The sequence below is a fragment of the Myotis davidii genome, unplaced genomic scaffold (genome assembly GCF_000327345.1).
Source record: "Myotis davidii unplaced genomic scaffold, ASM32734v1 scaffold62, whole genome shotgun sequence".
Classification (NCBI taxonomy): domain Eukaryota; kingdom Metazoa; phylum Chordata; class Mammalia; order Chiroptera; family Vespertilionidae; genus Myotis; species Myotis davidii.
The window spans coordinates 2,727,983-2,739,236 of NW_006295180.1; the positions used below are offsets into that span (position 1 = coordinate 2,727,983).

At 53.6% G+C, this 11,254-nt stretch overlaps 1 protein-coding gene across 6 annotated transcripts in view; it reads right to left on the reverse strand.

Annotated features, from left to right (window-relative positions):
* Positions 1 to 4,122: 4,122 nt before the first annotated feature.
* PHACTR1 (phosphatase and actin regulator 1) overlaps positions 4,123 to 11,254 on the reverse strand; it is a 500,267-nt gene continuing 493,135 nt past the window's right edge. For all 6 annotated transcript variants that reach the window (XM_006769720.2, XM_006769722.2, XM_006769719.2 and 3 more), the window contains 3 exons: positions 10,054 to 10,194; positions 7,774 to 7,850; positions 4,123 to 7,018 (listed from right to left, as the gene is read on the reverse strand). In XM_006769720.2, the coding sequence (XP_006769783.1) occupies positions 7,003 to 7,018; positions 7,774 to 7,850; positions 10,054 to 10,194 (234 nt within the window). In that variant the 3' untranslated portion in view covers positions 4,123 to 7,002. The remainder of the gene's footprint in view (positions 7,019 to 7,773; positions 7,851 to 10,053; positions 10,195 to 11,254) is intronic.

Below are 11,254 nucleotides of genomic sequence, written 5' to 3' on the forward strand. Positions count from 1 at the left end.
ACAACAGCGGCGACATTACCCTGCAGGAGCGACTGAACCACCTAACCTCGGAGGGCACATGCGAGATAGTCCCCGTCCCCGATGAGCGAGGAGGGAACTGGCGTCTGGGTGTCCAGCTCAGCTCCTGCATCGTCACTGGCTGCCAAGCCTGGAAGGGGAGTAGGTCCACTTCTGCTTTCGCGGTTTACTCTTCCTGCCTCTTCTGCAAACAGGTTCATTTAACAAGGGCGCCTTGCCGTCACCTGGGGTGTTGCGCCACGAAAATATTGGATGACTTGCTCTTATGACGTCAGGAGCGTTTTTTTGTTTAATGGCACCTAAAGAGCAGGGCCCTTTCTCACCAGAAGTAGCATTTAGGAAAGGGATTGGCTGTGTGCCTACGGTTGATTGACAGGTGCTCTTCCCGTCTGGCACCAGTCACATGCTGTTCTCTCCGCCTTCGCCACAGCTCTAGGTGGGCCCCATGCCCTGCAGGTGCCTCCTGTGACATTACTTCCCTCGCAGGAAGTCATAAATATTGGCTGACTGTCTCAGGGTTGTGGGGGGTCCCCACTGCAGGGAGCTGCAGTGCATGGAGGGGAGGGAGGAACTGGGTGAAGGAACAGCTTCTGCGACCTGCAGGCTTGGTGAGAGTGCGTCTCTTCTGATCTGGCTTCTCAGTCTCGGAAACTGATGTGATCACTTAATATGGGCCCCTGGGATAACAGGAGAGAAGCTGGAAAGTGTGAACAGAGTGGAGGCCTAGCAGGGAGAGGAGGAGCCATGCTTTAGCATCAGACAGACCTGGGTTTGGAGACCACAGGCGTGGTAAAGATTAAGTAAAACCGCGTATGAAAGTGGTGTAACACAGAGCCGGGTGTACCGAGTGTCTATTGTGTGGGAGCAGCCAGTGGTGGCGTCAACAGGAGCCGAGGGCTCAGAGAGCCAGAGCTAGAAATCAGGGTGCACGCATCAGGCTCCACAGGGGCAGCGTTTGTTTGTACTATCTGATCTCTGTGGCATGCACGAGTACCCTGGCCGCCCACCGGAGTCCACGGTCACCTGAGCGAGGCCTCTCTCGGACTCCGTCCGGGGCAGCTTAGGCACTCAGTCCCTGAGGCCCCTTGCCGGGCCTGGCTGTTCCTGTGGTGATCGGTACAGCACAGCCCCCCGCAGGGCTGCAGAACCACACAGAGCTGCCTACCTGGACCCCTATGCAGGAGGACGTGGCTGGGCGGACCACACTGACACCAGAGTGCACACTGGAGTTGGATTTTATGGGAAGGACAGTAGGGGCCATGGCAGACGCCAGGCAGGAGTGTGGTGTGAGCGAGTCTGCTTGCTAGAGGACACAGGTGGCCGGATGGGAGAGTGGACGCCGCAGGCGAGGAGGCATGACTACTGTCATCAGGGTGGAGAGGAGGCCTCAATGATAGGGCAGCGGAATGGCTCCAGAGCAAGGTGGCAGGTGTCTGTCACACTCTCAGCTGGAAGTGGAGAGGCAGCGACTTCTGGGCAATGCTTTTCCTCGAAGAAGGGAGTAAGAGGAGTCTCGGGAGGGGCAGAGGGACGGGATTTGAAGATATGGAAACAATCATCTAGGTCTAGGACATACCAAGTTGAGATGCCTGTGAGAGACATACATGTGAAGGAAGCATAAGAGCTAACATGTTAAGCCCCTTACATATATCGTTTCATTTTACCAGCCCTATAAAATAGGTGCGGTCAGTCCCATTTTACAGATGAGGAAGTTGAGGCACAGTGAGATTAAGTTGACCGGTTACACAGCTCATAAGGGGCGAAGCCACAATTTGACCCCGGGGGCGTGTGGGCTCAGCACCCTCTTCAGCTCTTCACGTCTGACAGCTGGCCCCTGCGTCAGGAGCTCAGGGCAGAGCTGAGCTGCAGCTGTAGCTACAGAGTCACCTGAGTCCAGGATTGTTCCCAGGACCCATGGAGAGCCAGCCAGGGAGCGTTCATTGGACTAACAAGCAGTCGTAAAGACCACAGCTCTGCAGCGCCTCACTGGGGTGTGGTAGAGGGCAACAGGCTGTGTGTGAGCATAACCGCTCCAGGCCCATGGGCCCCTCCAGGGTGCTTTGCTCAGAGGAAGGGACAGGCAGGACGAAGCAGAGTTACCTGGTTGACTGCAGCTTTAGGACAAGCCCCCACCAAGATGTGTGGGAGCAGGCAGCTCTCAGTACCAACCAGCCCCCCAGAAGGCCAACCCAGGGCCGGGAGGGGTGCAGGCAGGCACGGCAGACCTACAGGTGGTCTGGAAGGGACCCCAAACTGTTCTTTGAGAGGACACTGCCTTGGCAGGACTTACCCAGAGCTTACTCTTCCTAAGCACTAAGTCTAGTGTCTTAAAAATTCAGATGAACCCAAATTTTAGAAATAGGCCCAGAGAAATTGAGTGATTTGGCCGAAGTTGTCCAATTAGATGTCGCGACCGGGACGCCGCTCCTCTGCCCGAGGATCCTGTAAACAGGTCCGAGGGACACACCAAGCGCCTCTACCTACTGGGAACGTGAAGCCACGACCTCCCTCTCCTTCCGAAAGGGCTCCCTCTGGCTGGAGGCCAGTTTCCTTCCCTCTCGCAAGGCAGGGCCTGTTGGGGGTTCGGCCAAGGCTTTTCTCTCTGGCCCTTTCACTCACCTGGATGCAGTGGGGCCTTAACTTACGAGTTTAATTCGTTCTGTGACAGAGCTCATAACTCAATTTACTCGTATGTCAAATCAAAAAGTGAACGAGTGAGACACGTGATGCTGGGCTGATGTGGCGTTCACTGTGACGTTCGCTGCTCCAACTAGCGGTGGGGTCTCTGAAGCTGGCTCGTAACCCGAATTTTAGCTCACAACTCAAAGCAAAAAATCGGTGAGAGATGGCTCGTATCTCGAAAAACTCGTTAGTCAGGACACTCCTAAGTCAAGGTCCCACTGTACCTGCAGCCAAGCTCTGGCAGTTACATTTATTAAGTGGGAGCTCTGGAGGTAAGAAGGCAGAGTGAGGAAAAGCCTGGAATAGGAAATCCTGCAAACCACGCGCCCTCCTGCTGTGGCTACTTCCTGCCCAGTGTTTGGGCCTGGAGCCCCTGGAGCTGAGAGCTTGCAGACAGATATTCAGATGCAAGACTGCAGGATGCTGACTTCCAGCAGGGGCTGCGCTGCTGCTGTCGCAGACATCACAGCGCATGTGGTCTTCTCTGAGGCTGGAGATTCCCAGGCAAAGGAAGAGCAGTTCCCCTTGGATTGTTCTCCCAACCTCTTCCTGGACTAGGGGCCCCAGCATGCTCTGGGAGCTCGTTAGAAGGACAGACTCTCAGGACCCCCCCCTCCCCCCCACCTCCAGACCTACTGAGTTGGCACCTGCACTTAGACAAGCTCCAGGGTGATTCCCAGTGAGGGTGCAGAGGGAGTGCTAGGTCCCTCCTTCCCAGAGCCACACTCCTATGTTTGCAGACCAAGGATATGGTACCCAGTAAGTTCACCCCCTGAAGTGCAGCTAGCAAGTATTGCAGCCCCTCTTGCTCCCTCAGACCTTCGCTGTACAGGACAAATACTCAGGCATCTCAAGGAAGAAGTCAGACTTCAGTATTCAAAGAGTAAAATGGGCTGAGGCTCTGGCTTCTGGGCACTGTCACTCCAAAGGTCCCCCCAGGGCACTGCTATAACCTAGGGCTGTCTGGTGTCTGATACGACCCAGATGACTCTGCACTACGAGTTCATCCACATTCATGACTCCCAGATTATTAAAGGACAGCTGGACAATGCATTCTAGACATTCTTAAGAAAATGTTTGGGAGAAAAAAGTCCAGGCTTACAAATGTTATCTAGACAGTTCATTCATGTGCAACAATCCTTCCTCCCCCAATAACACCAGATGTATAAGGCTGTCCTGTCTCCATAGCTCAGGATTTTGCTGATGGGCTGCCCTGCCCTGCCCCCGCCCCTTCCCCAGGCAAGCCAAGCATTTTCGGTGATTCCTCCTGGTGGTTAATACAACACACAGAAGGCAAGAAAATGATTTTTTTAGACTTTTTTTTTGGGATTTGTTTTTAAAGAAACTGCATACATCATCAGAGACAAACAATAATTTAAATCCCATGCAGTTTCTGTATGTACAAAACCTAGGCCATAGAGATCCAGTTTAACTTGTATTCTATTTACATCGTCTTCCTCATACAGCCGTCATCTGTTGCATTAGAACATGAGCGCGCGCTCCTATACAAAGACAAACTATGTACAGACACCCGGGGAGCAACTGGAAAAAGCAACCGGTTTGGGGATTAACAGACAAATGGGAAGAAAAAGCCATTTCACTTAAGGTGACCTTCGCACACTGGCTGTGCACAGGGAGAGCGGGCATCCACTCGTCGAGCACACACCACGATTTTCATTCAGCAAATATACACGTTCGGAAGGGGGAGAAAAAGAAACTCAGAGGTTCTCACCACAACTACCGTCACACTGTTTGGTTTCTCTAATCTGACATAAAGGCTAAAGTTTTAAACTTTTTCCAGGGCTTTGAGGGCCTTTGGGAGGAACACAGCAATCTCGAAAGAGCACGCAGGCCGGTCGATGGCACTGTTCTGTCGTAGACGGGCGGGGGAGGTTGGGGCAAGGTCTCCTTTTCAGAAGGAAACATTTTGATTTGAGGAGTTTCACACTTTCCCTTTCATGATAAGAGGCCCAATTGGAAATTTATACACACAAACTAAACCTTTATTTGAAAACAGCAGCGTTTTCAGACAAAGAAAGCATTGTAAACCAGCGAGGCCATCTCTCTGACCCCCCACTTCTAGTTAATGTCGATTTGTCATCTTGGGAATTAACACACATTTTCCAACTGTCAGAACAATGTGGCAAAAAAGAAATTTGGACGGATTTCTACAGATTTCCTCAAGATATCAAGAAGGGAAAAGGACAGCAGAGGGCCATGCTGTGGTCCACGGAGGTTGCTGAGCCACACAGTGGGTTTGAAACCACCCACATCTGGGGTGGGTGCTGTCACTGGCATGGAAGGTGCAACCCTAAGTCCTGCACATGGAAGACAGTGCTCTGTAGGAGGAGAAGGGGGACGTGTTCGACTCCTTCCGTGCACAGTGGACTGCCCAGTAGAGCACTTGGGGAGAAACCTGGACTACTGGCTGGCAGGTGGGCTGCAGGGAAATTGATTTGGGCCTCATGTCCCCAGGGAATCAGAAAGACCCAAGAAGCAAGGCCAGCAGAGAAGCCGCTGGCCTTGGTGGGAGGAGTCCAGGTCATGGAATGAGTTCCCCTAGGACTCGCTCCTGGGCCAGGGGAAGGCCTGTCCATCCTGCCTGAAGCACAGCAGCCCGTTAGAGGAAGCTCAGACTCAGCTCTGGGCAAGGCAGGCAGCTCCGCCCAGAACATGTGCCTGCTGCAGAGAAGTCAAACGAAAGAGCCCTACATCTTTCGTCATACCATCTGCACATTCAGACATCAGGAAGCCTTTTGGGAAGATAGTGCTGACAACCACACATTTCCCCTGAACAATACGTCTACCCACATCAAGAACTATTAAAATTCAGCCAAGAAAAAAGGATCTAGCGATGGGCAGGGGCATGTTCCAGGTGCTGTGAGGAAAGCACAGGACAGCCTTGAGCGGCTGGTGGGCACTGCTTGAAGCACTGCCCGCGCCCCCCGCACACGCGCAGCCCCGGGTGGTGCTGGCCGCAGGCGCTGCGGATGCCTGCAGAAGGTAAACGGTCTCCCTGGTGGGCGCACATCCCAGCAGTAACTCCCTTCCCACGCAGGTCAGGTCAGGTCGGGGTGGGGACTGGTTAGCTCTTTGCTGTGAAGGCCAAGCTGGCATCCTTCTAACTCCTGGGCACGTGTGGTGGAGAGGGGACCGTCACCTGGAAAGACTGTGGTAACTGAGACCACAGTGACTGTGGGAGGCCAGGCAGAGCTTCGAGATGGGGGCCCTACGAGCTCTGTCAGGAGGAAAAAGGGGCTGCACTGGGCCTCACAAAAGAGAAGTCAAACTCTCAGGGTTTGGGGGTCGTCCTTCCTCTCACTGCATGTGCTACCCTCGGGGTCTCTCGGTCAACAGAGCACTGCTTCCTGTGGTCCCAGGTGAGGGGGGCAGTTAGAGATGCATCTCCAATCACCCTTGCCAGCATCACGAGGGAGGAAGGGTTCCCCCTGGAGAAACATGAACAGGGAAGTACAGCACAAGGCAGGCATGGCTGCCTGCTGCCCAATTCTGGCCGATGCCAAACCCACAGAAACCCCTCAGTGCAAAGAAAGGAGACTGGAAGGCCATCACGTGGATCTAGAGTACCAGTCCATCAGTGGCCGGAAGACCAGTCCTTCAGGAATGGTTTCTGGCCTACATGTGTGGGGGCCTGTACTCGGGAGCCATTACTTTCCGAGTCACAGGGTCACCAGCCCAGGGGCAGGCAGAGAAGGTGAAGCCCGCCGCCTGAGGGACAGGATGGGTGTGAAAGTCACCCAGACTCCCCCAGACAAGGGCTCTTCCCTTTTGTTCACTGAAAGGAGGAGGGCTGGAGGGAGAGGACAGGGCAGCTGAGACAGTGCTCCCTCTCAGCACCCTCCTCCTGAGGGGACCCCAAACCAGAAGCCAAGCCTAATCGGCCAAACAGATGATTTGCTTCTCAAAGTCATTCCCAGGCCAAGCCCAGTGCCTCAGCTTTCTTTGGACTTAGGTGACAGGTACTTTTGAAGAAAGGTCGCTGGAGCCTAAGTGAGGACCGGGGCTGGAAGTCCTCCGTGAGGCCGCAGGTGCTCTCGGCCTGCCGGGGACGGGCACGGTTCAGGATCCGTGGTGGTGCCAGCAGCTCTGACCACGAAGCGGTGACCATCGCGTTTCTCAAACAGAATCTGATTGTGTTTCCTTTCCTTCTCCTTCTCCTTCTTTTAAAAAAGGCAGTTCAGAAGATTTACATCGTGATGGGACGTGAATAAATACCAGCACTTATGGTTCTTATAAATTTATGTTTTGAAGACAGCATAGCACTCAAGAGGAATTTGACTGTTAAGGTCGGTGAAACCTGGGAAAAGAAATAAATGAATCAAGACCAAGCGGCTGCCAGAGGTGTCTGGTTCCACGGCCCACACCTTCCATCCTCAGAGTCCTTGCTTCTGACAGCAGAGGGGGGTATACATCTCCCACAGGAGCCCTGAGGCCCACCGAATCCACCTTCGGTTTTGGAATAGTTTAATCAGAATTCCTATGGACTAGTCAGATGGCCCTGGTGGCCTGCAGCCTGGACTTGGCAGTGAGGTGGAGACCTCAACCTTGTGTCTGCAAGTCCAGGCACCATTTCTCAGAATGCTCCCCCAAGGGGCGTGTCTAAGAATTGTCATTGGTTCTGTCACTGAGTGACCCTACATAAGCCCATTATCTCTCTGTGCTCAGTTCCCCAAGCAGCACCACCCTAGACCACCTGGGAGAGTGACAGGGAGGCACAGAAGTGAACTAGGGCTGGCCTCTGCCAACTGGCTGTCAATCGACAATGATCTTTTCTCCTCGGCTTAAGTTTTTGTGAAAACCCACCTTGGGGTTAGTGGTGGTCTGGCACTTAGCTCTTCAGTGTGAATGAGTTAAAAAGTGGCTTTCAGAAGGTGGCTTTCAGCCGGGCCTTGAATACCCCGCACCCCAGTTTCAGTGGCCACAGTGAGAACTCAATGCGAACCTTTATCTTCTCCTTCACGCACCCACCACACCGCTGGGACCCAGAAACAGGTAGGTTGTTTGGAAGTAGGTATGACAACTTGAGAGGGAAAAGCACACCGCGATACTAACCTTGTTAGATGTCTACTCAGCTCATGAACTTCCATCTCAGTGCTTTTAAATTCATTCAGCTCCTTCCGGATGGCAGCCTGGAACGGAGAGAAGCCCATAATGATGCCGAGGGGGCAGATGGGAAGGAGCTCACTTTTTACTTTATTTCTATTTTTTTCCCTTTGACAAAGCCACACAAAATGGAGTTTTCACTGGGAGAAAAAAAGCCCAATCACCTGGGATACCCTTTAGACCTACTATGACTCCCCCTGCCCTGAAATCTAAACCGCGAATGATTCTGTATGGGAAACCTGGGCATGTGCTCTTGACTGGAATCGAACCCAGGACCCTTCAGTCTGCAGGCTGTTTCATCCGGCATCCACAGTGTGCACACCTGCCCACACTCCCGGGCTCCCGAGTACACATCTGAATGTCGCTTGGCCAATGTAGCTCAGCGGTTGAGCATTGACTCAGGAACAAAGAGGCCACCGGTTCGATTCCAGATCAGGGCACGTGCCCAGGTTTCGGGCTCAATCCCCTGTGAGAGGTGTGCAGGAGGCAGCCGATCAATGATGTTCTTCTGTCATTGATGTTTCTATCTCTCTATCTCTTTCCTTTTCTCTCTCTCTAAATCAATAAAAACATATTTAAAAAAAAAAGTCAACCTTTCACCTTCCTTAGGTAAACAATCTGAACTCATCACAGCCACAGCAGTGCCTCACAGTGGATACTTCTGGAAGAGGAGGGTCAACCCCCTTCCCTTTGATTTATAAACCCTCTCCTCTTTCATGACTCTTGAAGCTGAGACCATATTTTTCACCATTACGGGTAGATGGGATGGATGTTTTAGATAACTTTAGTATATTCTGTGATAAACTTGAATAACCTCATCCTTCTAGCACTGCCCACCCACCTGGCTGTAGCCCACCGGGAGTGCTGGGGAACCAGGTGCAGAGACAGGGAGGAGGGTCTGGGACACAGGAATACCAGGGCTGAAGTTTTAAATGTGTGCCCTTCCGCAGAGCTCTTTGTAAGGTTGGCATTGGCTTTGGTGGGAAAGTCAAAGCACTGGGAGTCTGAGGCTGGAGAAGTCTTTAGGGAGCATCACAGTGGCTCCTCTCGAAACGGAGCACGTGAGCATCTAAGGGCCAGTTAGAAGGAGGCTCCGTGTCCGGTTTCCCATCCCCAGCAGCCTGGGAGGAGCTGGGTCCGCTCCCTACCCAACAGCCTCTCGGAGCTGGAGTCACCCTGTCCTTCCCCTCGACACCTGCGGCACCCCTACCCTTGGTACCAAGCGCACCGCAGTCAGTGTGAGCAAGAGAACCCGGGCCAGGGCCCTCCTCCGTGGACAATACAGACACCACCGCCTGGGGCAGGCTCTGTCTGGGCCAGTTCCTGGGGCCTCACCGAGTTCCTGCACAGGAAGAGATGGTGCTGCATTTAAGAAGGGGCAGAGTTTCCCACTCATCAGGACCTGTGGGTTGACCCCATGTGGGAGGCCATTTCCGGAAGGTCTCTGCCTCTGACCTCATCAGTTTCCCCAAGGGCAGCGGCTCCCCTGCCCTTCCCTGTGCTTCCTCCTGTCTAGCAGGTGAAGGAGACACAGCCAGAGAATGTTTGGGGAAAGAAGGTGAGAAGCCCTCCAGCTCCTCAAGGTGACTGGGCTAGAATCACAAACGATGACCAAGCAGGGTTTAATTATAATGCATGGTCCAATGGGCAGGTAAGAATGGCATCATTTGCATCACTGCATTTCTTAACAAACAAACTCAACTTCTGATTGTATTCTTTCTAGTCGATGGAGGTCTAGTGCAGGGACGTGTTTTGCTGTCTCTGTGGTTTGTGTCTTTGCCACTAGGTTACAACAACTGCCAGGACAGTGGCCTCAAGCCCCTTTTGGTTCTGGGACACCCCTGTGGGTGCTGCAGCCAGTGGCTCTACCCGGAAGGTCAGCTGGGTGCCCCACAGGTGCTGTTCTTTCCTCTGGGCACCATCTCCCACACTGTCTTGCCTTCTCCCGTAAAATGGCACAATATTACATGTCCGTCTTGCTCCTTCTCCAGAGCGGTGAGGAATCAATTCAGTGACCGCTCCCAATTCTCTGGAGCCCTGGGCAAAGGTGGTGGGGACACGGCACTCTCAGCCTGCCCAGCGGGCACCGCATGCTCCATTTCCAAGACCCTGGCCACAGCTTTGCTGTTCATTTCAATACAGCATCCCAGGCAGCAAGCGAGGAATGCAGTGTAGGGGCAAAAACCTGGGTGTGGGCACCTGCCCCCCTCTCCTTGCCCCTCTCCTCACTTTGTCGGCAGCGGTGAGGCGGGTCCACGGCTTGTCCGCCCTGCGGTCATAGTCCTGGGCGTCAGCCACCTCCACGTAGTCGCTGAAGCGGATGAGGATCTTCCTTTCCCGAAGTTCTTCCACGGTGGGCCTCTGGCTAAGCTGCAGGCGGAAGAGGAGGGCACGGTCATAAAGAGAAGTTTGGATCGTTTGCCCATCGTGGATTTACAGGTGAGCAAAATGCGGTCCAGAGGCAACTATGCATCACACAGAGAGGGAGGGGCAGGGCTCCCTGCTCCTGCACCCGACTTTTCTAGGAGTGAGAGTGAGTGTTTTATTGTTCATTGAGCTACATTATCCCCGGAGCCACCTCCCGGCCTGTGCACAGCCTGGTTGTCTCTAGTAACATGGCAGTATCTTGGTCTCTGCAAGCAGCCTGTCCTGGGGGGCTGGGCTCTTGAGGGTTTTCCCACATTTGTCTCACTTCTCGAGTCAAGGTGACAGGAACCTTACACAAAGCTTTTACCTTATTCTGGATTTGTGAGTCCACATCTGTGTCAAATGCAGTGCTCTCTGAAAGGTGGGCCTGTGCATCACTTCACGTACAAAAATGTTTCAGACACAAAAACGCAGTCTGCGGGTCAGAGGAGACTCCGGCCCTCAGGGAGGTCAAGTGAATGAAAGGCCAGCCCACGAAGGCAGAGCGAGGCCCCGTTTGTGCCACGGGAGCCTGGGATGGGCCTTTCGGGTCACTCTGCAGGGGGGGGACGGAAACCACAGAAAGAGAACTCCGCCATCACCCGTGTCACCCACCGACACCCTCCTTTGTTCTTCAGTGGCATAGGCTGCCACTTCTCCTGCCTCCTCCTGGCCCCGGGCTTCTTTCTCTTGGAGCAACTCAGCTGCCCTCTCCTAGGATGCTGTCCATTCACGTTTCACCAATATTATTTAAAAGCAACTTTTTCTCCAGGCCCTGGACTGTATTTAGTCCTTTTAATGGAAGATGCAGTCAGATGCAATCCTACCACAATTGCCTACAGAACACACACACCAGGGAATCCGACCACCTGGCTGTTTCAATGTCTCATGCTGCTGCCATACACCTTCCTGGTGCCCGAAAGCTCCACTCGCTGCCAACGGCCCGCAGCGTCCTCCAGGCCAGTGGTGGGAAGACCTGGGGATCAGAGGCCTCTGAGGCCAGGGCAGGGCCCACCCGCCTGGC